This window comes from Mauremys reevesii, linkage group 6 (assembly GCF_016161935.1).
Source record: "Mauremys reevesii isolate NIE-2019 linkage group 6, ASM1616193v1, whole genome shotgun sequence".
Taxonomy (NCBI): domain Eukaryota; kingdom Metazoa; phylum Chordata; order Testudines; family Geoemydidae; genus Mauremys; species Mauremys reevesii.
Genome location: NC_052628.1, coordinates 57,869,544 through 57,895,951, shown reverse-complemented (window position 1 = coordinate 57,895,951; position 26,408 = coordinate 57,869,544). Strand labels below are relative to the sequence as shown.

Genomic DNA, 26,408 nt, shown 5'->3' with positions numbered 1-26,408 from the left:
TTGTATAGAGAGCTGGTTAGGAGAGGCTGTGCCTCCCCAAACAGCCAGGCATGGCCGGCCCCTACCCCCATCTGACCCCCCCTTCCGGCTTCTCGCCCCCGACAACCCCCACCCCCAGACTCCTGCCCCATCCACCCCCCACTCCCTGTCCCCTGATGCCCCCTGGGACTCCTGCCCCATCCAACCTCCTGTTCCTTGTCCTTTGACAGCCCTCAGGACCCCCACTGCCCCATCCAATCCCCCCCTTCTCCTTCCTGACTGCCCCTCCAGGATCACTGCCCCATCCAACCACCCCTTCTCCCTGTCCCCTGCCCGCCCCCGGAACCCCTGCCAGACTGCTCCCCATCCAACCCCTCTCCTTCCTGACTGCCCCGGGACCCCTGCCCCCATTTAACCCCCGTTACCCACCCTCTGACCACCACCCCGAATTCCCCTGCCTTCTATCCAACCCCCTCTGCTCCCTGCCCCCTTACCGCGCTGCCTGGAGCACCGGTGGCCAGCGGTGCTGCAGCCGCGCCGCCCAGAGCAGCAAGACAGGCAGCCGTACCACCTGCCTGGAGCCAGCCACACCACCACTCAGCACAGAGCACCAGGTCAGGCCGTGGCTCTGCAGCTGCGCTGCCCCAGGAGCTTGCAGCCCCATCGCCCAGAGCATTGCGCCGGTGGCGGGGCAAGCTGAGGCTGCATGGGAAGGAGAAAAGCAGGGGAGGGACTGGGGGCAAGCCTCCTGGGGCAGGAGCTCAGGGGCCAGGCAGCAGGGTTCCACGGGCCAGATGTGGCCTGCGGGCCGTAGTTTGCCCACCTCTGAGCTAGGCTGTACTCTTCACAGTCATTTCAATAACAATCGAGAAATTTAAAATATTTAATGTTTATTAAGTCTTCACTATTAAGAGTGCTAGAAAAATTATGCAAATTCTTTTAACAGAGTCTTTTTACAATTTAAATCTGTTCATCTTCAAGATCTGTATTATATCCCAAAGGAAACAAAATGTGTTAAAAGCAAGTTACACCTACAATAGATACAGCAACATAATACAAACAGCACGCTCCTCACTATAAAGCAAAACCTTAATCCCAACTCTAGCAACATCACTGTACGTATCTGTTAGACACCATGAATTAAAGAAGTGCATGATGTATTATTTTCCATTAAAACGTACGAGGGGTGTTATTTTCCAGGATGAGTTCAAGTTTTGTGTCCTACTGCAGTTGGGAATGTGGTGTGTGTATAGTGTTACTGTACCTGTTGGTGGTGTATGGGACTTGTTCATAGCAGGGCAAAGTCTGTGAAAAATAGCGAATGCAACGTGTCTGTATTGGCGAATGTTAAAATGGATACTTGAACTGGGCATTACCTTATCTTAAAGTATTTGGATGGGCTGGTTTTTTATAAGCTAATAACAGGCTTTCAGAAAAAAATTCTTTTTTCTGTGGAAATTTATTGGAAAATTATATGGCGATCATGGATCCTATACACACCTGCCTCAACACACGGTGTATCTTGTCTGTGCACTAAATGCGCCAAAAGCAACTATGTGGGTGAAACCAGACAATCACTATACTCTCAAATGAACTCACCCAGAAAAATTATAAAAGACAAACACCGTTTCGCACCATATCACTTCTCACAAAACGACCACTCTATATATGACCTCTCAGTCCTTGTCCTCAAAGGAAACCTGCACAATACCTTCAAAAGACAAGTTTTGGAGCTTAAATTCATAATTTGGCTACACTCTAAAAAACATGGCCTTAAACCATAAATCCAGTGTCTTTTTTATTACAACAATCTGTAATATGCTACTTCCTCTTTTTTGTCCTATGACTGTATGGGTGTTAATGGGCCACTTCCCCTTGAATGGTCCCTGTGACAGGGTGCTGACCAGGAATTGCTGAGCCATCCCTCTGTCACTCCAGCTCCAATTAAGGTAGGTGAATTGGAGCTGACTGGAGGAACCTGAGCCTGATTGGCAGAGGTGGAACAGCTGCCAGTCTGATTAGCCTGGGGCTATATATAGGCTCAGAGGGAGGAAGGGGGGGAAGCCAGAGTGTTGAAGGAGAGGGGTAGCTATTCCCTCCTGCCTGCAAGAAAAAAAAGCCCCTAAGGCTGGAACCCCCAGTGATAGGTGGCCAGCGGTGCTAGGAGGTGGTGGGTTTGCACTGTGTAAATAAAGTGCACCAGTGACTGCTGAGCCAGAAGGTCTCTGGAGTGATTTTTGGAGCAGCGGCAGGACCAAGGGGGGCCCTGCTACGCCCTGTTACAGTCCCGTATATTATGTGCTAACTATTTATGCTAACCAATCTTTGCCACCTGTGATGTAGCACTGTTGGTTCCAGGATATTAGAGAAACAAGGTGGGTGAGATAATACATTTTACTGGACTAACTTCTGTTGGTGAGAGACACAAGCTTACACACAGCTCTTCTTCAAATCTGGGAAACTTAGGGTACGTCTACACTATGGGATTATTCCGATTTTACAGAAACTGGTTTTTTAAAACAGATTGTATAAAGTGGAGTGCACGCGGCCACACTAAGCACATTAATTCGGCGGTGTGCGTCCATGTACCGAGGCTAGCATTGATTTCCGGAGCGTTGCATTGTGGGTAGCTATCCCGTAGCTATCCCATAGTTCCCCGCAGTCTCCCCCGCCCATTGGAATTCTGGGTTGAGATCCCAATGCATGATGGGGCAAAAACAGTGTCGCGGGTGATTACGGGTAAATGTCGTCACTCAATCCTTCCTCCGTGAAAGCAATGGCAGACAATCATTTCGCGCCCTTTTTCACCTGGATTGCCCTGGCAGATGCCATAGCATGACAACCATGGAGCCTGTTTTGTCTTTTGTCACTGTCACCGTATGTGTACTGGATGCTGCTGACGGAGGCGGTACTGCAGTGCTACACAGCAGCATTCATTTACCTTTGCAAGGTAGCAGAGATGATTACCATCCCTATTGCACCGTCTGCCATTGTAAATTGGCGATGAGATGATGGTTATCAGTCATTTTGCACCGTTTGCATTTGGAATTTGGCGATAACGGTTATCAATCCTTTTGTACCGTCTGCTGCTGTCATGTGTGCTCCTAGCTGGCCTCACTGAGGTCAGCTGGGGGCGCATGGACAAAAATGAGAATGACTCCCTGGGTCATTCCCTTCTTTATGTTTTATCTAAAAATAGAGTCAGTCCTTCCTAGAATATGGGGCAAGTGTACTAGCGAACCAGAGAGCACAGCCACTCTGTGTCAGAGCCCCAGAGATCCCACAGAAATGATGAGCTGCATGCCATTCTAGGGGGTGCCCCTGCAACAACCCCACCCATTGCTTCCCTCCTCCCCCAACCCTCCTGGGCTACCGTGGCAGTGTCCCCCATTTGTGTGATGAAGTAATAAAGAAAGAAACACTGACTTTTAGTGAGATAAAATGAGGGGGAGGCAGCCTCCAGCTGCTATGGTAGTCCAGGCAGGACATTAAAGGCTGCAGGGGGGGAGAGGAGCACAGCCTCCCGCTGCTATGATGAGGATGGTTACCAAGCCTTTTGTACCATCTGCCGGGAATGACCGGGAGTCATTCCCATTTTTACCCAGGCGCTCCCGGCCGACCTCACCGAGGCCAGCCCGGAGCACTCACGGGCTGATGATGACGATGGATACCAGTCATTTTGCACCGTCTGCGACCGGGAAGGGGATGCTGGTGTTCAGCGCTGCAGCACCCCATCTACCAGCGGCATGCAGTAGACGTAGGGTGACATTGAAAAAAGGCGAGAAACGATTTTTTTCCCCTTTTCTTTGGGGGGGGGGGGGAGGGTGTAAATTGACGACATACACCCTGAAACACCCGGGAAAAATGTTTTTGATCCTTCAGGCATTTGGAGCTCAGCCAAGAATGTAAATGCTTTTCGGAGACTGCGGGGACTGTGGGATAGCTGGAGTCCTCAGTACCCCCTCCCTCCCTCCATGAGCGTCCATTTGATTCTTTGGCTTTCCGTTATGCTTGTCACACAGCACTGTGCTGTGGCCTCTGTCTATCATAGCCTGGAGATTTTTTCAAATGCTTTGTCATTTCGCCTTCTGTAACGGAGCTCTGATAGAACAGATTTGTCTCCCCATACAGCGATCAGATCCAGTATCTCCCGTACGGTCCATGCTGGAGCTCTTTTCGGATTTGGGACTGCATCGCCACCTGTGCTGATCAGAGCTCCACGCTGGGCAAACAGGAAATGAAATTCAAAAGTTCGCGGGGCTTTTCCTGTCTACCTGGCCAGTGCATCCGAGTTCAGACTGCTTTCCAGAGCAGTCACAATGGTGCACTGTGGGATACTGCCCGGAGGCCAATACCGTCGATTTGCAGCCACACTAACCCTAATCCGACATGGCAATACCAATTTCAGCGCTACTCCTCTCGTCGGGGAGGAGTACAGAAATCGGTTTAAAGAGCCCTTTATATCGATATAAAGGGCCTCGTTGTGTAGATGGGTGCAGGGTTAAATCGGTTTAACGCTGCTAAATTCGGTTTAAACGTGTAGTGTAGACCAGGCCTTACTCAGAGCGTCAGAGCTAAATACTAGATGTGCCACTGTAGCATTTTAAATATAGACAAGCCCTGAGTACCTTTCCCAGAGCTGAAGAGGAGCTTGAAAGCTTGTCTTTCACCAACAGGAGTTGTTGGTTCAATAAAAGATATTCTCTCACCCACCTTGTCTCACTAATATCCTGGAACAACATGGCTACAACAACACTGCAAACTAAAGTCAAGAAGGCATTTTCCTTTCACAATCTCCTCCTGGAAAGAACATCAGAAGGTATAAATGAACCTTAAATATTTTAGAGGCTGAGTAAGATAGGGGAGGAAAAAAACCAAGGAAAAACTGAGATACTATACCTTGTATTTGGAAGATGACATCAGCTAACACATGTGTGTTAAAGAAAAGCCTGAGAGAAGTATCACATAACTGCAAGGGTCTTGCTGTCTGATGAGATCTGCAATTCTTTGAACTATTCACCTGCAAGAAAGAGATACTGACATGTATAATTACCTACTAGTTGTACAAGGGTGTTGCATATAGTTTCTATCATGAAATTAAATGATTCTCATCTTTCCTCTCAATTCATTTTTCCATCACTGACAACTCCACTACCCTCCCCATCTCTCAAATTCTTTAATCTTGAAGATCCCTGGAACCATTGTTGTTCTCTGCTCACATGCAAAAATCTTGACAAAACCTACGGCTTCTGCTGTAACATTTCTAAAACCTGCCTCTTTCTCTACAACCCCCATTATCGCAACCTGTTTCATACCAATATTCTCTCTCACTTGGACCATTGTAAACTCTTCCCCTCCAGTCTTTCCATCTCTCACCTTTCCAACAAACGAGCTATAAAAATCTTTTTGCCATGTCAGTCATATCTTTACCCTTCTCAAGTCCCCTCACTGGTTCCTTGTCTCTTCCTTTGAAAAGCTGTAATTGCTCATCCCCCTTGTTAAAGCTCCCGTTTCTACATCTCACGTCAGCTTGTGATCAGACCATTCCTCCATAGGCGGCGAGTTCTATGGGCCCGTGGAGCCCAGGCCCCACCAATAATCCTAAAGGTGGGCCCAGCTCCACCAATGTTTGGGCCCCAGGCCCTGTGCTTTGGGGGGGTCCCGGCGTTGCAATGCCGGGCGCTCTCACTGCAGCGGCAGCTCCCGGGAGAGGCTCCAGCAGCGACTGGGCTCACAGCCCATTGGCCGGGAACCCCAGCCAATGGGAGCTGCCTGGCCATGCCTCCACAGCAGGGAGGGGGAGCGAGCCACCGGCAGCATCTGAGCCCTGAGCAGAGCAGCAGCAGCGTCTGTCCTTATCAGACAGACTCAGCCGGTGAGCTGTGGGGGCAGCCAGACACATGGACACAGCCGGGGAGGGGGGTTTGGTGGGGACAAACAGACACAGCCAGGGGGTTGTGGGACAGACAGACACCGTGGGTGGGGACAGACAGACACAGCCGGGGGTGGTGGGGGCAGCCAGCCAGACACAGCCAGGGGGGTTGTGGCAGACACACACAGCCGGGGGTGGCGGGGACAGACAGACACAAAGACACAGTCGGGGCGTTGGTGGGGACAAACAGACACAGCTGGGGGGTTGTGGGACAGACAGACACAGCCGGGGGTGGTGGGGGCAGCCAGCCAGACACAGGCGGGGGTTGTGGGACAGACAGATGGAGCTGTGGGCGGGGAAAGGAGCAGCAATGGGCACCCCGGGGCTGGTATAAAATACACAGGATGGGGGGGAGCTTCCTGAGGGGACTATAGCAACACCCCCCGCAGAGCAGACCCAGGTTGCAGCTGGCTCGGCCCATCACAGCCCCCTGCCCCACAGAGACCCACACAACCCTCTGCCCCCTCACTCCTCTCCAGAGAGCCCTCCCCTTTATGCCAGCCCACTCCCCTCCCCCACTGCCTCCCTTCCTCCAAAGCTCCCTACAATCTCCCCCTTTGCCTTCCGCCCCCCAGCCCAGCCCATTCCATTGGCCGGGAGGCTCCCAGTCTAATGGCTATCAGGGCCCACGGGAGCTGCACATGAGGCAGGGTGCCTGCCTGCAGATGCAGACTTGCCTGGCTGTGCCTCCACAGCACAGGGATGGGGAGCCCGAGCCACAGGTGAGCAAGCCCTGGTCATCATCACAGGCCTAGTAATTCTCTGGATATTTAATTTCACTGAGGCAAAATGTGTGCAATGTTATGGGTTGAATGACTGAATAACATAATACCCACCTGCCCGCATTGTCCATCACTAAGTCCAGTAATTTTGTCAAGTGTTTGTTGCACAACATGGTGGTGCCTACCCCTACCTTGTGCTTCAGAGGGTGATGGGGTCCAGGGCAGCCTGTTATAGAACTACCTGATTAGTAATCTTGGATATGTTGGCTGGCATCTTTTTTTACGTGTTCGCTCCCCCTGATGTTAGAACCTGGCTACACCACGGGGAGGGGAGCTTCCTAGACCTGTGCAGCTAGGGCTTAGGTGAATTTTGTGGTACTGTGCCCCTCCCCAGCTACCACCCTGCAGTCCCCACTCCTGCACCATGCTGGGCAAGGGGCAGCCCCATCCCCAGTGAGGCTATGGTGAGGGGTGGCAGCAGGGGAGGCCACACGTGATGGCAACCTCCCCCCTCGGTACCCACCATAGGGGAGGTGAGTGGGCTTTCTGGACCTGAGAGGGACCTAGGAGCATGTGCAGTGAACTGCGGGGGAGAGGAGGGGTCCCTCCCCTGGAGCTTGCTGCTGCCAGGGAGGGTGGAGGGGAGTCCTCTTTGGCCCTAGCCCTGGGGCAGCCTGTCTGCACCCCAAGTTCCTTATCCCCAGCCCTGCCCCAGAGTCCTCACCTGACGGGAAAAACACGCAACTTAAATTTGGTGGTCAGTTTAGAGTATCATAGAATATCAGGGTTGGAAGGGGCCTCAGGAGGTCATCTAGTCCAACCTCATGCTCAAAGCAGGACCAATTCCCAACTAAATCATCCCAGCCAGGGCTTTGTCAAGCCGGGCCTTAAAAACCTCTAAGGAAGGAGATTCCACCACCTCCCTAGGTAACCCATTCCAGTGTTTCACCACCCTCCTAGTGAAAAAGTTTTTCTTAATATCCAACCTAAACCTCCCCCACTGCAACTTGAGACCATTACTCCTTGTTCTGTCCTCTGCTACCACTGAGAACAGTCTAGATCCATCCTCTTTGTAACCCCCTATCAGGTAGTTGAAAGCAGCTATCAAATCCTCCCTCATTCTCTTCTGCAGACTAAATCATCCCAGTTCCCTCAGCCTCTCCTCAGAAGTCATGTGCTCCAGCCCCCTAATCATTTTTGTTGCCCTCCACTGGATTTTCCAATTTTTCCACATCCTTCTTGCAATGTGGGGCCCAAAACTGCACGTAGTACTCTAGATGACGCCTCACCAACGTTGAATAGAGGAGAATGATCATGTCCCTCGATCTGCTGGCAATGCCCCTACTTATACAGTCCAAAATGCTGTTAGCCTTCTTGACAAAGGCCAGAGGAGGGAGTGTTAGTGCCTGTGCGGACTTCTGGGAAGTGCATGGGGTGGAAGGGGATGCTGGGATGCTCTGGAACCACTCCTTCAAAGCCAGGACTCTGGGGGAGCCTCCTCTCTGAGCAGACTGTCTCCAGGGCAAGAAGCTTACACCTTCCTGGGTCTGACCTCAGAGCATTCAGCATGCCCTTCCACACCATGCACTTTCTGCAGTGAGTCCGCCCAGGCGGGGTCCTGGGGCAGCCAGAGGTCCCTGCACCCCAACTCTGCAGTCAGATGTGACTCTCAGCCAGACAGTAAAACAGAAGGTTTATTAGATGATGGGAACACAGTTTAAACAGAGCTTGTTGGTACAGAAAACAGAACTCCTCTGTCAGGTCCATCTTGCGGGGTGGGGAGCCCAGAACCAAGTTCTGGGTCTCTCCCCATTTCCCCAGCCAGCTCCAAACTGACACTCCCTCCACTGGCCTCTGTGTCTCTTCCGAACAAGGAGGCCACCTGATCTCTTTGTCCCCAACACCTTCAGCTGGCATCTTGCAGGGGAAACTGAGGCACCCACACAGTATTCAGAGAAAATATTAAGAACATTCCCACTTCATAATAATAATAATTGGAGATATACCAATCTCCTAGAACTGGAAGGGACCTTGAAAGGTCATCGAGTCCAGCCCACTGCCTTCACTAGCAGGACCAATTTTTGCCCCAGATCCCTAAGTGGCCTCCTTAAGGATTGAACTCACACCCTTGGGTGGGTTTAGCAGGCCAATGCTCAAACCACTGAGCTATCCCTCCCCTTTATAATTGGAGATATACCAATCTCCTAGAACTGGAAGGGACCTTGAAAGGTCATTGAGTCCAGCCCCCTGCCTTCACTAGCAGGACCAATTTTTGCCCCAGATCCCTAAGTGGTCTCCTCAAGGATTGAACTCACAACCCTGGGTTTAGCAGGCCAATGCTTAAACCACTGAGCTATCCCTCCCCCCTAATCATCACAACAGGTGCAACAAAATATAATACTGTATATTGAAGTAGGCAAGTGCTGCTTCTGACTTTCCACTTTTAATTGACCCTTGTAATCTTGTGGCGCTGACGCGTTGTAGCTTCATTTTATATCGGCTTACAGGGAGGGAGCGGGGGGGGGGGGGGCACCACCATTTTGGGCCCCACCAAAAATTATACAAACCTGCCGCCTATGCATTCCTCACGTCATTATCCCCTTTGTTTCCTGCTCCCACTTACACTTTTGTGGTTTTTTCCCCCCAATACACTACAGCCTACACCTGCAACAACACTTCTCTCCTGCAAACCAAGGGCTTTTCTACATTTGCAGCAGCACAACTGCGGCTGCGCTGCTGTGGCATTTAGTGAAGATACTACCTACACTGACAGGACTGCTTCTCCCGTTAGCATAGGTACTCCATCTCCCTGAGAGGCAGTACCTATGTTGATGGGAGAAACTCTCCCATTGATACAACACTGTCTACACTGGGAGTTAGGTCGGATAACTGCATGACTCAAGAGTGTGGATTTTCCACACCTGACACAGTTATGCTGACCTTAGTTGGTAGTAAACCAAACCCAAGTGCCCTCACTTTCTCCCTTCAAATCCCTTCTCAAAAGCTAATTCTTTCACTTTGATTTCAAATATTTGTTATGAATTTAGAAACTTTAGTTGTGAATTTTAGCTTTACTTTAAAGTTCTATATAAGAAATTAAGAAGGGAAACCAAATTAAAAATAATAGTAATTAAAATCATATTGCTGATTTTGCTCAATGAAGTTTAATTAAACAGGGCTCAACTGAAATCTGATCTAATTTATTGCATTAAAATCTAATCTAATTTATGTAATTTTTTAAAATTTTACAATTTACAAACTACAGCCCGCTGGGGAGGGAGATCTGGGGCTTGCCCTGCTCCGGCGCTCCAGCCGGAGAGCAGGGTCAGGGACCACTCCACATGCTCCCGGAAGCAGTAGCATGGTCCAGCTCCTAGGCACAGGGGCAGCCAGAGGGCTCCACTCTGCATGCTGCCCCCGCACCTCCCGTTAGCTGCATAGGAGCCGGAGGGGGGCATGGCTGCTGCTTCCAGGAGCTGCTTAAGCTAAGTGCCGCCTGGAGCTTGCACCCAAGCCACACCCACACACCCCCCACGTCCCAACCCCCTGCCCCAGCCCTGAACCCCCTCCAAACCCCTCAATCCCAGACCAGAGCATCCTCCTACACCCCAAACTCATCCCCAGCCCCACCCTAGAGCCCACACCCCACTACCCTGCCCCAGCCCAGAGACCCCTCCTGCATCCTGAACTCATTTCTGCCTTCACCCCAGAGCCCGCACCCACAACCAGAGCCCTCACCTCCCTCCTGCCCCCAACTCCAATTTTGTGAGCATTCATGGCCCACCATACAATTTCTATTCCCAGATGTGGCCCTCAGGCCAAAAAATGTGTCCACCCTGATCTAAGTTGTTATAATTTTTATATATATATCTTGTATTCTATCAGCTGTTTTATTTAATATATATATTAAATAAAACAGCTGATAGAATACAAGATTCTGTAAACCACAGTACTTGTACAAGGATTATTACAAACAGTTATTTCTTAAATGAGTCCAGCTATTCTATACAAAAAGTGATTACAAAAGAAAATAATAGCAATTGACCTTTCCTGGAGTTTTCAGGATACATTTAACTTTCTCAAGCACAAGCTCAACTTCTCCTGGGTCTTTCAACTTCTTTTTTATATCTTCTTCCAACAATTCCCATTGGAAAGCACCTATGACAAAACCAAGTAACACCCTTAGAGCATGGAATAGCTTTTTGGTCCATATTATTAGGTATAAATTAATGTGCATGGGACTTCACGGACATATAAAAGAATGTCCATGCCCAACAGTTAAGTTTTATAGAAAAAATTATTTCACTGCACTTTTGTTAGATATATTCAGCAAGTTTGTGCCCTAGAAAGCACAAATTATAATTCTGCAATGGTCAACCTTATGCACTGATGTAATGTTGACTTGATCAGAATTTTTCCAAATCAGGCCCGCATATCTTGATTTAGATTCTCAAAAAAGTCTAGGCAATTTAGATATGTACATGTCATAGAAAAAAGTCTAAATCCCCCGGACTGCTTCAAAAATCTCAAACAAATTTAACTCAAGGTCCTGTATAAATTTTGTATGGGCAATTTCAGAAAAGATGCCGTTTGAGCATGCAGAATTAGGCACTTAACTATGTTGGGAGAAACTAATATATCAGTTATTTGACATTTTGAATGATGCCTACATTGCTGAAGCTTAAAGGATCAGCTGCTTAAAGAATTTACACACAAGGCAAAACAGGGAAGGGAAAGGACATTTCTACCAAAATCGGTTTATTTAGATTTTCATTTTCTGTGTTTTCCCTGTTATCTTTTCTTATCCTGAGGTTCTCAAACTACTGTCCTTGGGCCATGAGTGGCCTGCAAAGAGCTGGCTGATAACATAGTGTTGGCTCCTTCTTATTATGTTAAAAGGACTAGAAACTACATTAAGTATTTTCCTAATATTACTCTTCCATGTAACCAATTACTGTAGTTTCTACAGAGATGCTGTTAAATTGGGAAGGAAGTAGTCTGCACAAATGTGAATGGGAAATAGATTTTAATAGAAAAGTTGGTTTATGGAAAATTTTGAAAACCCCAATCTATTTAGAGTTTTATACTGTGTTCACCTCCCTAGTATGTATGCTCCCAACAGTATAAGTTTGTTCTTTGGCATATGGCTCTCTCTTCCTTAATATCCTAGGATACTGTGAAGAAATTAGATTTTATTTTTATAACACTTTCTAAAATAAAAGTTATCTATTGTGGAAGATATTTGTGTTTCAAGATCTTCCTTTACAAATCAAATCAACTTCTTCAGATTCTGGATTGAATTTATATTTGAGATCTCAATTAATTGCCAAGGAAACTACAGCAACATCTTAAATATTAATCAAAAGTTTCCTGCAAGATCAAGTAAAAGAAGCTAGACTCAGAGGAAGAAAGCCACTATTGAAACACATGCAAGTATCAAAAAATTCAAGTTAAAAAAAAGTGAAATCTTCCCTAGTGAAAGCCTAGTATCTACAGGTCAAGAACTGTATGCTAAAGTATCCCTAAATATCCTACACATATACCTGATCATAATTTGCAAACTATTCTGAAAGAGAAAAAAAGATCAAATATCCACAACTTTCTCAGGTCTTGATAATTCTTACATAGGTTCCAGTTGTTCAGTAGCTGCTCTCCTAGAAATTTATAGTACTTGCTGATATGGGAGAAAAATTCCACCTCTCCGAAGACTCTCCAAAGACTGCCGAAATGCAAGATTAAGCATTCCATAGATATTTTGTTTTTAAGAGGTGAAGTCTATGACTCCATCCAGCCCAATCACCATAAAGGGCAACTGGACCCTTAAAAAGGATACTGAAAAACTTGCTGAATATGGGAGTCCATTAGCATCTGACTGTGAGAGCTGTTGCTTTGTAACATAGATGCTCCCAGCTGTCATCTGAAGAAAAAGTTTAACATGTAGTTACAGTCCAAAAAGTGACACTGTAAAAATGGTGCCTTCTAACAGCTTCAAAAAAATCTGCTCCCTGTGGGTATTCTGGGTCATAGTGATATGTTAGGCTCTCCACAGATGGCAGCTATTTTGGAGAAAGGAAGTAAAATATCATGGACTTCAAAGATATGGAACTAGAAAGAACAGTATTATTCTGTTCTGCTTCTTTCATGGGTCTGGAAGAAATAAGGCTATTTACGAATAAACTGAAGAATGAAAAATGCATAAATGACTATACAGGAGAAAAACTTAAAACTAATTGAAATCTTTACTGTTACTAAGAAAAATAGGTGTAAGCAGAAAACACTAAACTCCCAAAAAGATAAGTGTTCCCAATGCTGCTCATCCCTGCTACAGGAATGAAACCTTTCAAGATTCTAAAGGAGCAAAGAATGCCTTTCTGGTTGATCTGCTTTATGACTGACAATTTTAGATGTCTCCAAAGAGATAAGCCATCCTACAGTGGAAGACTGGCTGACGGGATACCAAAAAGGGAATGCTGTTGCTGAGGGCCTTAGATGCTGTGATTTTCTGGTTTATGGGCATTACTTCCATAGGCAAAGAAATTTATTTTACTAATAATCTGAACCCAAATACACACAAGGCTACATTAAACAAAAGATTTTTACTGAGCAATTGTATTTAGGGTATTTGGTAACCAGATGAACAGAATAGCATTACCTGATAATTTTTTGTTTGGTTTTTATACTAATTATAAAGAGCCCTGAGCATCTATGACTATGAAGACTTTTAAAGTGGCAAATTCTGTGAAGATTCATGTTTTCTTCTTTTTTTGTACTTTTTATCATTAAGAGAGGAAGGATGGACCAATGGTTGGAGTGCTGGCCTAGGACATAGGAGATCTGGGTTCAATTCCATGCTCCACTATGTAATTCCTGTGTGACCATGGGCAAGTCACTTGGCCTCTGCGCTTCAGTTCCCCATTTGTCAAGTTGTTGAGGAGATGATGCTGCCAGAAAAAATAAAGTGCCTATGGAAATATGATGCCCCTATGACCAAGTCAGTCATAGGATGGACACAAACACATTATACACCTTTGAAAATTTCAAGGTGCTCATTCTTAAGTCACTATATCCCCAGAAAGTGTATCTGAATTACATGTACATGATTTTTAAAGACAATTATCCAATTGACCGAGTATGTATATTTTCAAAAAAGACTAAACTGCAATTACAAAAATTTTTGGTAGTAAATGTGAAAAACTTTTTAAAGTTATCTATAGGACTTCCATCTGAACATTACCAAATGGTTATAAGGTTAGTACAGAGAAAGTCTTTCAGCAATAGGTAGCATATTCCAGCATTAAAAAAAAAAAAACACACACAAAAAAAACCACACAACACACACACACACCTCTCCCCTCTTTCGGAGACCTTTATTCTATTCACAACTGCTCTTAATGTGGGTAGAATCCAGCCCTAACTGCACAGTAAATATCTATTTTGCAATAATGTATACTTAGCTATAAGTAAATAGCAAATTATATGGTATCATTTGAAGAAACAAGGTAAACAACATACTTTAATATTTTGTCCAAATAAACTTCAAACATCAATGCTTTGTTTAAAGGACGATTTGGGTTGAGGGACTCAACTATAGATGAGAGGCACAAAGTCTGAAGGGGTAAGAGAGATGAAAAGGTGGCATAAGGCAGCCCACATTATGCAGACCAGTCCCCAGGCATAAGTTAGAGCAGACCTCAGTGTGCTTTAACATTCACCCACTGTAGTCAACCCAAAGCGTTGAAACAGCAGCTAGCAATTGATGCAGTATACAATACCCTGATCTCACCCCCGTCTGCCAGTCATGCCATCTACACCAGCAGTGACGGGAGAGGGGGAAAAGGCTATTTCAACTTTATGAACAGAATCCATTGAAAGTGTGGCAGAAAGCATCTACACTTTATCTCAAAAACTAGACTTCTAGTCTTCCTGACTCAATATTTTCCTTAAAAATCCTCTAAATGGGAAGACCCAAGTTTGATATGCACCAAATTCTGCACTGACTTACACCATTTGCGATCTCAATGAGATCACAAGCTATAACTTGTATAAATTGCTTGTGTATTTTGGCTAATACACATGAAGGTAAAATTAAGACAGAACACCAGCATCAGCCAGTAAACTCTATTTGCAAGCCAAAGCACAAAGGATTACTGCACTAGTCTTTCTTCTCTGAAGACCTAAATTTAAACCTCGATTTATGACAGAAATTAAACTAATCAGTCACTATTCGTGCACATCAGAAAACCACCACACAGTATTAAAGGATTGGCAGACTGATCAAGAAAAGCCTAGGGCTAGAATAAAAGGGATATTATTATTAGTCACAAATGAGGTATTGTTGACAGAGGCTCACACAGTGCATGCCCATATGGTATTTAAACCAACATTATAAAATCTTCACTTTGGTAAGTACTAAAGGGGAGCTGACTATTCAATTCCTTTGTGTCTTTGAAAGTCCCCCCATTTCCAAGTCAGTCACCCTTAAAAGAGACTGAATTTACAGCATTATCAAGGTCTTGAGAGACAAACCGTGAGGAATCTTCTTCCCCAAGATAGTGTTTTGTCCTCTGCATCTAATGCAGAACAACATTATGGAATGAGGAAGCAATAGCACACAACAAGGTGTGCATTCAGCCAATACACCCCCATCTTCAGTGTTTGTATACTGGGTAAAGCATACACCCTTGAGCATGTTACTAAGCTTATAAAATGGTTTATAAGAAGTTTAACAATTTAAATAGAAGGCTTATTAAAACAAATAAGATTTAATAGTACCGGTATATATTTAAATTAAGGAAAATTACTTATTCATTCTATGTAGATTGATTTTTTAAAAAAACAAATACACAGAAAAAGGTTCCAAAACAGTGTATTAAAAACATTTGGCATAGATTTTAAATACATTTCTTTTTGCAATTTTGTAAACTACCTATCTATATTCACTTTTCTCCTTACCTGCCATCTCTTTTTCTTTCCTTCTTCTTGCCCTACTTCTCCCTACCTTTACAACCACCCCCCTTTCCTTCATCTGTATTTCCTCAATCCTCTGCCTGCTTCACAAAAAAAAATAACCCATCCATCAGTCCAGAGATGCTGAAGAAATGAGCGTTTTCAGAGACGCTGACACCACTAGTTGAACAGAAAGGCAGGAGCAAAGATCCACAGAGAAGCAGTTCACTCAAGTGCTGCTTCTCCTAGTAAGGACTGCTCCAGCCACTCAGCTAAAATACATGGGACCAGCAGAGATTTTCCTTCTGAAGCCCTACTTAAGCTGCTACCATTATACTCAGTGGATTAGTGCCAGTTTCATCCTCCTCCTCTGAAGTTCTGGAACAGTGGAAGAGGAAAGGAAATGGAGTGAGGCAAAGAAAAAGATAAGGAGACAGAGATGAGAATTAAGAATTTTAGAAAGTCATTAAAAGGACATTAATAGTTAAACATTTCCTATATGAATATTATTTGATAAGTCTGCATGTAGCATAGTGATCTAGTTGAAGTTGCTTTATAGACCTCATGAGTGTTCAGTGGGAGATAATTACTACAGAAAAATCACATAGGATGATCATCTCCTAATTTCTACTTTATATTTTGTTTCAGATTACTGACCAGCATATAAATAGTGGGAATATACACAAGTATATAACAAGTACGGAACTGCCAAGTAGCAGCACTAAGTCCTGCCAGGGAAATCCAACCCCACTGCAGCAAGAGATAAACCATGAGAATCAAGAAGCATACAGAGCTCCTCAGAGGTGCAGTATCCTTACTTGGGAGGAATGGGGGGGGCCTCAACTCTCTATTTTTTCTAATGTAAACCTCATATAAAATGACCGCGCCTCCAAAGGTTGGCATGAGACTTTGGTCAAAAATTAAAATTCAGTTTACACATAATATGGTACACAAACTGAAGGCTCTTTCAGCCAACCAGATAACAATTTACATCCAAATTATTTTTTACAAAAAAGTTTGATAATGCTCCATACTGGTTTACTGAAGACATAAGATTGGAATCAGTCTTGGAGGAATTAAAGTAAAATATTCCTGGCCCTTTCCAAAGACTACGGACTGCCATTCCAAGGGAACAGTCCTTTAAATACTTTCGAAAACCATCATTCTGGAGATAAACTCAGCTTTCTTACATACAACATCTCTAACGATATAGTTACACATTTCTAATTACAGTGACTGTAATGATGCATTATTTAGAGAACTACTACTTCCTCCCACAAATCTTATAGTTTTCATTAGTGGGGATGTTATATGTAATACAACTAGAAGTCATCTCAGTACAAAGTAATAGGCTATTCAAACAAAAGAGTTGCTAGATGATTTTGTGTTCTTTAATAAAACTTTACACTTATTGTGTCTTTCAACTGAGTCTCTCAAAATGTTTTACAGAGACAGAAAAATATCATTAGCACCATTTTAATAGATTGAGAAATGGAGGTTAAGTGACTTGCCCAAGGTTACATAATGAAACAATGGCAGAAATGAAAACAGAACACAGATCACATGACTCCCAGTCCTCTGCTCTCACAAACCAGATGATGTTGCTCCCCATTCTCTTTAACACACTATTGTATGCAATGTTTTCAACCATTTTTAAGTTTTATTTTGTTCTGAAATTCTCACTGAAAAGCTGTTTTTGGCAAGGCAATATTTGGCATTACATTCATCTTTACCTGTTACTTATGGAAAATGTGTTAGCTTTATAGAATTTTGGAGGAAATTTTTTCCCCCACTTTAGAAGCTTCTGGTTTACTAGACTTTGGAACTGAATGTATAGTGCTAAAAGCAATAATTTTAAGGTTAAGCTCCATTTCCATGTAGAAGCTGTTCCAAATAATGGCCTATAGAGATGGACTATTTTAATCAAACTGATTTAATCCTAATAGAGGAATATATTTTGGTAGGGTAATATACACACTCCATAGCAATATATTTGCTCTGTAAAAAAAGATAGTAAACAGCTGGAACCATTCTGACAGGATACCTGAGTAAATGAAGTGCAGAATGTCTGACAAACAAAAACAGAAGAAAGAGTCTTTAACAATGACTCTAACCGGTGGGCCGCATGGTGAACCTCTGTTAGAAACTGGAAACACAGCCTCACTGTTCACTGCAAAGAGAGTCTGTGCAGTTCTTATGATAGAGGAATCCTGAATATCAGCTGGACTCTTCACATTGAAAAGTAACATGAAGACATGGCTTACAGAGCACAAAACAATCTTGTGTGCTTCTACTACTTCCTTTAAATCTTCCGAGTAAAATATCACATCCACACACTGGCAGCAGATCAGCAAGTTATGTAAATCGGAGTTATAATGCGAGACTTCACCTTTTAAGATTGGCATTTTTTCTATAAAAGTGAGATATTAAAAATAATGAATGAACTGTTTTGTAACTCTAAATTCCTATTAGTTGCTATGCAAACAAAAGCATCTTTATTCTCAGAAACTGGATCAAATAAGGACATAAAAGGGTATTTTCTTAATTACCCTCAAATAAAATTTGCTCTTAAAAACTATACATCACCTTCACCATTAGAACAAATCCAGTCTTTCATTCACCTTGAGTGACGTTAGGAGAATAATTAACATTGAACTGTTCTATAAAAATGTTTCCACCATTTTATAAATCTTCCAATAAAAGATGGTTTAAGTAAACAATCTTTCCTAACTCAGAACTAACAATTTAATTTTTTTGCATGCCCAACAGTTAAATGCAGGCTCAACACCTTACACTTTGCAGAAATCAGAGAGAGGTTAGAGACAGAGCCTGAAAGACTCATAGCAAGAGTTAATTGTCAGTAAAAAAATGTTTCAGTGCAAAATTTATAGAATAACTACATTAAACATTCTAGGCTAAATCTTTCCTTCCCTTAAACCCATGCAACCCCTCTGACTTCACAGATGGAGCTCAGAACGACAACGAGTACTACTCTGATTTTAATCTCAGAACTGAGTGTGTACAGATTTAGGAATGGTTCTATAATTATGAGAAGTTTTATAAGAGTATATATTTTGCAATGTGGGATAATTTCCAATATGCTTATTATCGTAATTTAAGGTAACTTCATTTTTACAACGTAACAAGTGTGGTCTGGTCCTCTTTTCATTTAAATTCACAGGAACGTTGCCATTGACTTGACTTGAACTAGGGACAGGACTGGGCCAGGTTCAATATTTAGCCTTTACTAGAACAAGTTATACTGTATTATGCAGAGTTAACATGAAGCACCTTCGAGTTATTATACCACTGGTCTGACCCAGGGTGGCCATTCTTATGCATTTAAAATTTGGTAACTTAATCACAAATTTAATCAAAAGAACTATAAAAACTAATATGTTAAACTGCTGAAACCTATATTAAAAAAAAGACAAACTACCTTTTAGCCTTCACGCCTTCTTTCTAACATTTCCCTTTACTTTCTTGTGTTACTACTATTCTCTTATCTCTTCACATGCAGCTTGTATAAACTCAGACTTCATTTCATTAAAATGTTCCATATTCTGAATACACTTCAATGAGCAAAACTTCTGATTTTTTTTTTATAAAACATACTACAAATTTTAAATGATCACCCGTCACATATCATATATATATAGTTTTATAAAATCCTCAAGATTCACAAAGTACTTCCCTAAATAATTAAGTAATCCATTCTGAGATAAAAAAAAAATCACACATCACGGTAGTTGCTAGTAAGAATTTATTAAACATGTTTTTAAATAATCAATCTGATCAGTATTACACTAAAAAAACTAATTACTATTATAAGCACCTGGCTGTTCAAGCTGAGGTGGTTTAACTCCATGGCACTTGTGGCTTTTTTTTCTTTTCTTCATTTTTTCAGATGACTTCTGATTCAAGCTTTGGATCATAAAATACTCCAACTAAAACATGAGATACTTTTTTTAAAAAAATACAAATAAAGTTAAAAGTTAAACAAACATCCTCACTTTTCCCAGTTTGTATGCAGAATTGACACTGATGCGAATGTGAGTAGCTGTGCAATGTTGACTGAGTACTAAAATTTTACATAAGAAATCAAGTGAAGTGAATTGTGATGAACTGTTGTTTGAATTAATCTAATTAAAAAGACTATCAATTCAAAGGTTAGTCGTTTGTTCTCTGGGGCAATCAAAGCAGAAACCACAGCTGTGCTACTAGAAAAGAATTAAATAAATCAACCATAACAGGTACTGCTATAGGATTTGGAGGAAGGAAGAGCAGGGATTGATAGGTAAATATGGGTAATCTGATGCAAATCCCAGAAATGATGATAAACAGTGTAAGGGCTTTATTACTAAGAACTATCTAGGAACACTGTATAACATCAAACTTTTATGAGCTGCTTTATTATACAAATAAAGTCAAAATATAAAGAATGTATTTAAATAAGAGCTTAGTTTTTTAAAAGCAGAAGATAAAAATGTAATCAACATAATAGGAATAGTATATATAGTAAAAGTTATCCATTTTCCAAAAGTCTTAAAGACAATGTGAAGATAACGTGTAAATATAGAACTAAGGGATCATAGAACAGAAGGAAAGGTGGCAGTAGTGAAGGGTAATTACTTACAAATGAGATGGGTAAGGCAGTTATATGGTTTATTGCCCCACAAGTAGTAGGGGGATATCCTTTCATGACTGGACAAGCTTTGGTCAGGGGCCTGGAATAAGAAAAAAGGTTTCCTCCCATGTTGGAACCAATGACACAGAAAAAGGTAGACTAGATGTCATGCAAATGAGATGCAAATTGTGAGAAAAAAGTGAAACCAGGCCCTCATTAAGTCTCAAAACTACTAACTTCACCCTAATTGTGGTACAGTTTAGAAATCTGAATAATGTAGTTGACCATCAAATGATAGTTCTATGCCAACAGAGTCAAGTTTGAGGTGTAAGTTCTCTCAATCAGTAGAGACCCCAACACAGCCTTAAAGGGAAAGGGAGAAATCCCATCACTTCTGAATTACCCCTATAATCTAATACATAGGAAAGCACTGAGGGAGGGGGAAAAAAAAATCCTTCCTTGGGTCTTAAATATCAGAAAGACATGGAGACTTTTTCCTAGATGTTTTAAGCACTTGGAGGAAGTACTCAAAATTGAAGAGCTACAAAAACATGAACACAGATAGAAAATGTAGCCTATGTTATATTTCCAAGTAAACCCTAATAATGTGAAAGACATTGACGCCAAAAACATTAACACCATTGGGATAAACAATGTAACAATGGCATTGACGTAAATAGTGTAGTATTTCAAAGTAAATCAAGAGCACTGAAAAGAGGAATGTAGGTATTGGCATCATTAACCTGGCACACTAACAGCTCTGAAAGGTCAAAGCTGGCTCTAGATCAGTGTTTCAGCCAGCAATGAAATGTGGTGCATATGTCACTGACAAAGCTAAAGCTATGTGATGAAACGTGTTCTTCAGGCTATACGAGCTTAACTGTAGCTCAAAGCCAGAGGTGTGTCCCAACATCACCAATGCTGTTGAAGCAAATGTAACCAGAAAGAGATCTCAGCAAAGAAAGACAGATAAGGTATTATCAGTTGAGATATAAGGTCTCTCCCAGAGGTCGACTTCCGACTCAGGAGGTGGTACTTCAAATTTAAATTTGGAATTGAGTATAACCAATGCTGTAAGTGTTCCAAAGCCTTGGCATGCCCACTGACTAAGCTGGAGGGAGCAGCTGGCCACTTCAAAAATGCCAGAGGAGCTGCCCTGAAGCCTATTTTGGTACCAAAACAAAGACTCATCTGGGTTACAGGTACTGAAGGACTTATGCTTTGAGGCCTTCTCAGCTACTTAGCAGAAGCCTTTATGAGACCAAGAGAAGCTTGTGTTGCTCACCCTGAGACCTAGCAGCATAGATTCCTTAATCAACAAGCTATGGCTCACTAAGAGACATCTCAAGCAATAGTCAGGCGCATCTGTAATGGACATATTATGACTACATCCAGGGCAAAGTTTTTAGCCACTGGACTACTCCTCTGACCTTTTCTAAAAGCAGAACAGTACAAAGCAACAACAAATACAGTATAAACCCAGTGTCTATAAGAAAACTCAAATGAGGCTATAAAAGTAAATTTAAGGTCCATGAGATGCTGAGGTTGGATCTCTTCATAATGTTCAGAATTACATGTTAGTGTGATAGAGGTAGAGGTAAATTCATATAAAAAAATAATATGAAAGACTAAAGTCAGCTACTGCTACAATAGCAACAGTTTTCAGAGGAATTTCCCCAACATCAGCAGTGAAAAAAAAAATTACGGCCAACAGGGGGTGTTGTAAATCTTCAGTCGTAATTGAGGTGTGCTGCTTGCTGAGGTTTAAGTGTACAGCTTGGAGAATTCCCACCACTTCTGGACTAGGACCACTAACCCAGCAATATAATATTACTACATTTTTTGTAAAAACAACAACTCTTATCAAGTATAGCGATGTGGTTATCTGTTGGAAAACTGCAGAACATGATTTAATCACGCAGGAGCATTTTGCATTTAAAAATAGTTTCAGATTTCCAGTTTTTGTATGTGGTCTCCCTAATCATTGTGCCAACTGTATAGCCACTTGGGGAGGTGGAGAGTCCACCTTAGAGCACTATACATGTTTTGAATTCTTAAATTTGCTTTTGAATTTGAACACCTCTATATTGTGAAAAAAATCGTCATAGTTGTGATTTCAGTAGGTTTTTAATACTTTAGCTTTTAATTTACTTCCGCTTTCCCATTGACTTAAGATATTATGCTTTTGAAACTTCATGCATTTTGGAAACAAAATAGCAACATGATATTCTTGCAGGTTCAGCATCCCGAAGAAAGTCCTATTTAGTTTTATTTCAGGGCATTTAATCTGTATTACATGCTCAGTCATGCAGTGAGTGAAAAAGGTCAGTTTCTGACTCAAGGATAACTTTATTAAACTGATATAAAATGTTTATACTCAGTGTTAACAGTATAATTCCATTTTCAAACATTACATAGATGACAAATTAATTTGTCTCACACAATAAGATATAGGTTAATCAGAAAAATGAGGTGAAGTTAAATCGTTTCCTCCTTAAAAATAACCACACTACCATGCATAGTAAAAGTTGCTTCTATGAAATATGGTTACTGATGAGATTACATATTTAAAAAAATGTCACTGTCTAAGGCACTGCACTCACAATATGCATGGAGTTTTTCACCTTAAAAGATGAGGAAAGAACTTTCAGTTTACTGTAAAAAGTGCAGTCACTAAAGCTGACTTGCAACGAGGGAAATAACTGACTTGTATAATTTTTTGGTTCTTTAGGATTGTCTAAAAGATGTCTGTCAAAAAGTGTTCCACTTTTTTTACATTAGACATTCAGGTCCTATCTACTTTGGAACAGGGTGGATAAAAATCAATGATTTTAAATAAAAAATGCTTTTGAGGAAAAAAAATCTAAAGATAGTTTTAAATAAGATATCTTTGAGCTATAATGTTTCACATCATGGAGTAGGGATTTTAAATTCTAATTCTATAGTATGAGACAATATATTCATGTAATGTTTAAGAAAAGTTTTGTAGATGAGTTCCAATAGTTCATGGATTAGGAAGCCAATCTTACGGTGTTTCCAGGGGCTTCTGTATAGATTTAGGTTAATCTTGCGGTCTAGAAGATATGATCAGAGATCAGGGGCGGCTCCAGGCCCCAGCACGCCAAGCGCGTGCCTGGGGTGGCAAGCCGTGGGGGCGCTCTGCGGTTGCTGCGAGGGCGGCAGGCAGGCTGCCTTTGGCAGCTTGCCTGCGGCGGGTCCGCTGGTCCTGCGGCTTCGGAGGACCTCCCGCAGGCACGTCCGCCGAAGCCGTGGGACCAGCGGATCCTCTGCAGGCAAGCCGCCGAAGGCAGCCTGCCTGCCGTGCTTGGGGCAGCAAAATGCCTGGAGACGCCCCTGACAGAGATGCTTAGTTTTGCAGTTCTCAAACTGTGGATTCGTGTCTTCAGAGATAATATGCTTGTTAACAACAAAAATGTTTTTAAATAAATCATAATATCTAGAGGTGAGAAATAACAGACCTCAACCCTATTGTGTCTCTGCAAATTTGTGTACACAGAGTCAATTCCTTACCTCTCTCTAAAAGTGCAAAGTTTCAAAAAGTTCAATGAACAGAAGATTGCTGGGGGTGGAATAGATCTGGATGAGAAGTCTGAAGATAAATGTGAGAAGGGAGGGAGAGGCAGTAGAAATAAAAGTGGAACTGTTTGAGCAGCATATTCCAGAAGTCTTGAGGTCTTTCTGAGTGTAGCCTTAATTGATTTGAGATCTACCATACCATTCTCTCACTACAAGGGAAAACCTATAATGGCAGCAGGCCGTAAAAGAGACCCAATTTGGGAATATTTAAATGAAGTTCCTTTAGCTATGGGTAAGACAGGCATGCGTGCAAAATGCAAACAGTGCAACAAAGAAATGGAAGGCCTGGTTGTCCAAATGAAACATCATGAGAAGTGTTCCTTTTCAGGAGGAAGCTGCGTTGAAAATGATCAAAGGAACATGCCTGAACATGCAGGATCTTCAGGTTGGTAAACTTTTTTATTTCATACTTCTTTCTTAAGGACTGCCTGTCTTCCTTCTGGACTATTCTTGAATTCTCAGGTTTGAGCAAAAATATATAGTGGTTACGCTATAGTACTATCATTATAGATGCAGTTGTGATAAAAATAAAAGGTCTAGGATCCGTCTCCATCCGCTGGATTTCTTTTGGATCAGAAAATAATGGGAGTGAAAACCTTTCCCTCTGTGCAGGGATGGGACTGGTTCTATCGCTTCCAGTTGTGGAAGGTGGTTTATTTCTTCTCATAGAATGTGTTTGAGAGAAGGGTCCCTAAAGAGATTGGGAGGGAGGTGGGTAGGATAGAATGGAATGGGACAGAGTATCCTTCCTTAATGATCTCTAGAACAGTGGCTCTCAACCTTTCCAGGCTACTGTACCCCTTTTAGGAGTTTGATTTGTCTTGCGTATCCCAAGTGTCACCTCACTTAAAAACTACTTGCTTACAAAATCAGACAAAAACTACGAAAAAGTGTCACAGTACTCTATTACTGGAAATCTGCTTACTTTCTCATTTTTACTATATAATTATAAAATAAATCAATTGGAAGTCGCAGCTGAATGTCCTGATCTTTTCTGGCCCTGGCAGTCAGGTTGTGGCAGCGTATACCATGTAGAGCAGTATAAACAAGTCACTGTCTGTATGAAATTTTAGTTTTTACTGACTTCACTAATGCTTTTTATGTAGCCTTTTGTAAAACCAGGCAAATATTTAGATTAGATTAGTTGAAGAAGCCTCCTGGAAGACCTCTGCATACACAAGGGTACGCATACCTCCGGTTGAGAACCACTCCTCTAGAACCCACTTATACAAAATAATTAGCCGCCAAGATGGAAAGAGGGGCTAAATGGTCGCCAGACTGGTGGGATGTTAGAGATGGCTGTTGTGAGTGGAACAGGGGGAAGGCTTCTTGGGGCCTCGACCACATCTTCAAAAATTGTTGTTTGGCCAAAGGTTTGAGAGAGGTAGCCCTTGAGGAGTCATAAGTCTGTATCGGGGGGTGGGGGGGGAAGCTTCTGTCAGTGTTGTACCATAAAATAGGAGCAAACTTGCTATTTCCCCAGTCATCTCTTCAGCACTGGCATATAGATACAGAGAGAGCAAAGAGTACTCGAGCGTCCTTCAGGGAGTGTAGGGACTCATCTGTGCACTTTGCGAATAATTTGGGGCCCTCAAAGGACAGGTCCTCAATGATGGTTTGTACCTCATTGGGGAGCCCAGAGAGGTGCAGCTATGAGACCCGACTCATGACTACAGCAGTCACAATGGAACAGGCAGAAGTATCTGCAGAATCCACGGAGGACTGTAAAGCTATATGGGCCAAGAGGTGTCCTTCAGATATAAGTGCCTGGAGCTGCTCCTTCATCAGGAAGGTTGTGGCAGAGTTCCCGTATTTTGAAATAACTGACATAATTGTATTTGGCCTCACAGTTGGAATTGGCACGTAGAAGATGAATAAGCCTTGCAGCCAAATAGATCCAATTGCTTCCAATCCCTGTCATAAGGGGTGGATCTAGGGTGGCACTGGCATCCCTTTTTGTGCACAGCCTTGATAACTAAGGAATTTGGAGTGGGGTGACATAATATTTTTTGGTGGTCCACTTGCATATGGTCTGCCAGAGCACATAGGCCAGGTCAAGAAGGGACTCATTGACAGGGAGGGCTATTTTGCAGGATGAGGATGTGTGCAGAATGTTGTGCAGTTTATGCTGTTCTTCTTTCACTTCCTCCAAAGTAATCTGGAGGGAGTCTGCTATACTGTGAAACAGCTCCTGAAAGTGTTTAAAGTCACTGGCTGACGTAGGGGGTGGAGGCATGATAGCCTCATCGGGGGAAGAAGAGGAGAAATAGAGTGGCAGTGTAACCTCCCCCTCCAGTTCTTCTTCATCCGCTATTGGTTTCTGGTGATCAAGAGATGGATAGGGATGGTGAATTTGTAGGCCTCTGGCTTTTTTCTATGGGAGCCTTCCCAAACTGTAATTTGGATATGACCCATGGATTCCAGTAAAGCTAATGTGGAGGGAATGGCACGTGGGGTTGTCCTGGGGTGGTTGCGGGTTGTGGATAGTGAGGATGTGTAGATGATGTGCTTTCTGCCTGTCCCAAATGTAAAGGGTGGGGGGGGAGGCATAGTCTTCCTTATCTTCCTTGCTGGGGAAGGGTGGTGCCATCCTTGGAGGAGAAAG

General features: G+C 42.9%; 1 protein-coding gene across 4 annotated transcripts in view; it reads right to left on the bottom strand.

Moving 5' to 3' along the window:
• Positions 1-26,408, bottom strand: part of RHOBTB3 (Rho related BTB domain containing 3) — a 59,667-nt gene that overhangs the window by 9,029 nt on the left and 24,230 nt on the right. For 3 of the 4 annotated variants that reach the window (XR_005600130.1, XM_039543325.1, XM_039543326.1), the window contains exons 6-9: positions 19,415-19,526; positions 17,624-17,989; positions 10,679-10,791; positions 4,879-4,999 (exon numbers count right to left, since the gene is read on the bottom strand). Coding sequence is in view for 3 of the 4 variants with exons in the window: in XM_039543325.1 (XP_039399259.1) it covers positions 4,879-4,999; positions 10,679-10,791; positions 17,624-17,989; positions 19,415-19,526 (712 nt within the window). In the remaining variant the exon portion in view is untranslated. The remainder of the gene's footprint in view (positions 1-4,878; positions 5,000-10,678; positions 10,792-17,623; positions 17,990-19,414; positions 19,527-26,408) is intronic. The other variant, XM_039543327.1, reaches the window with a different exon arrangement.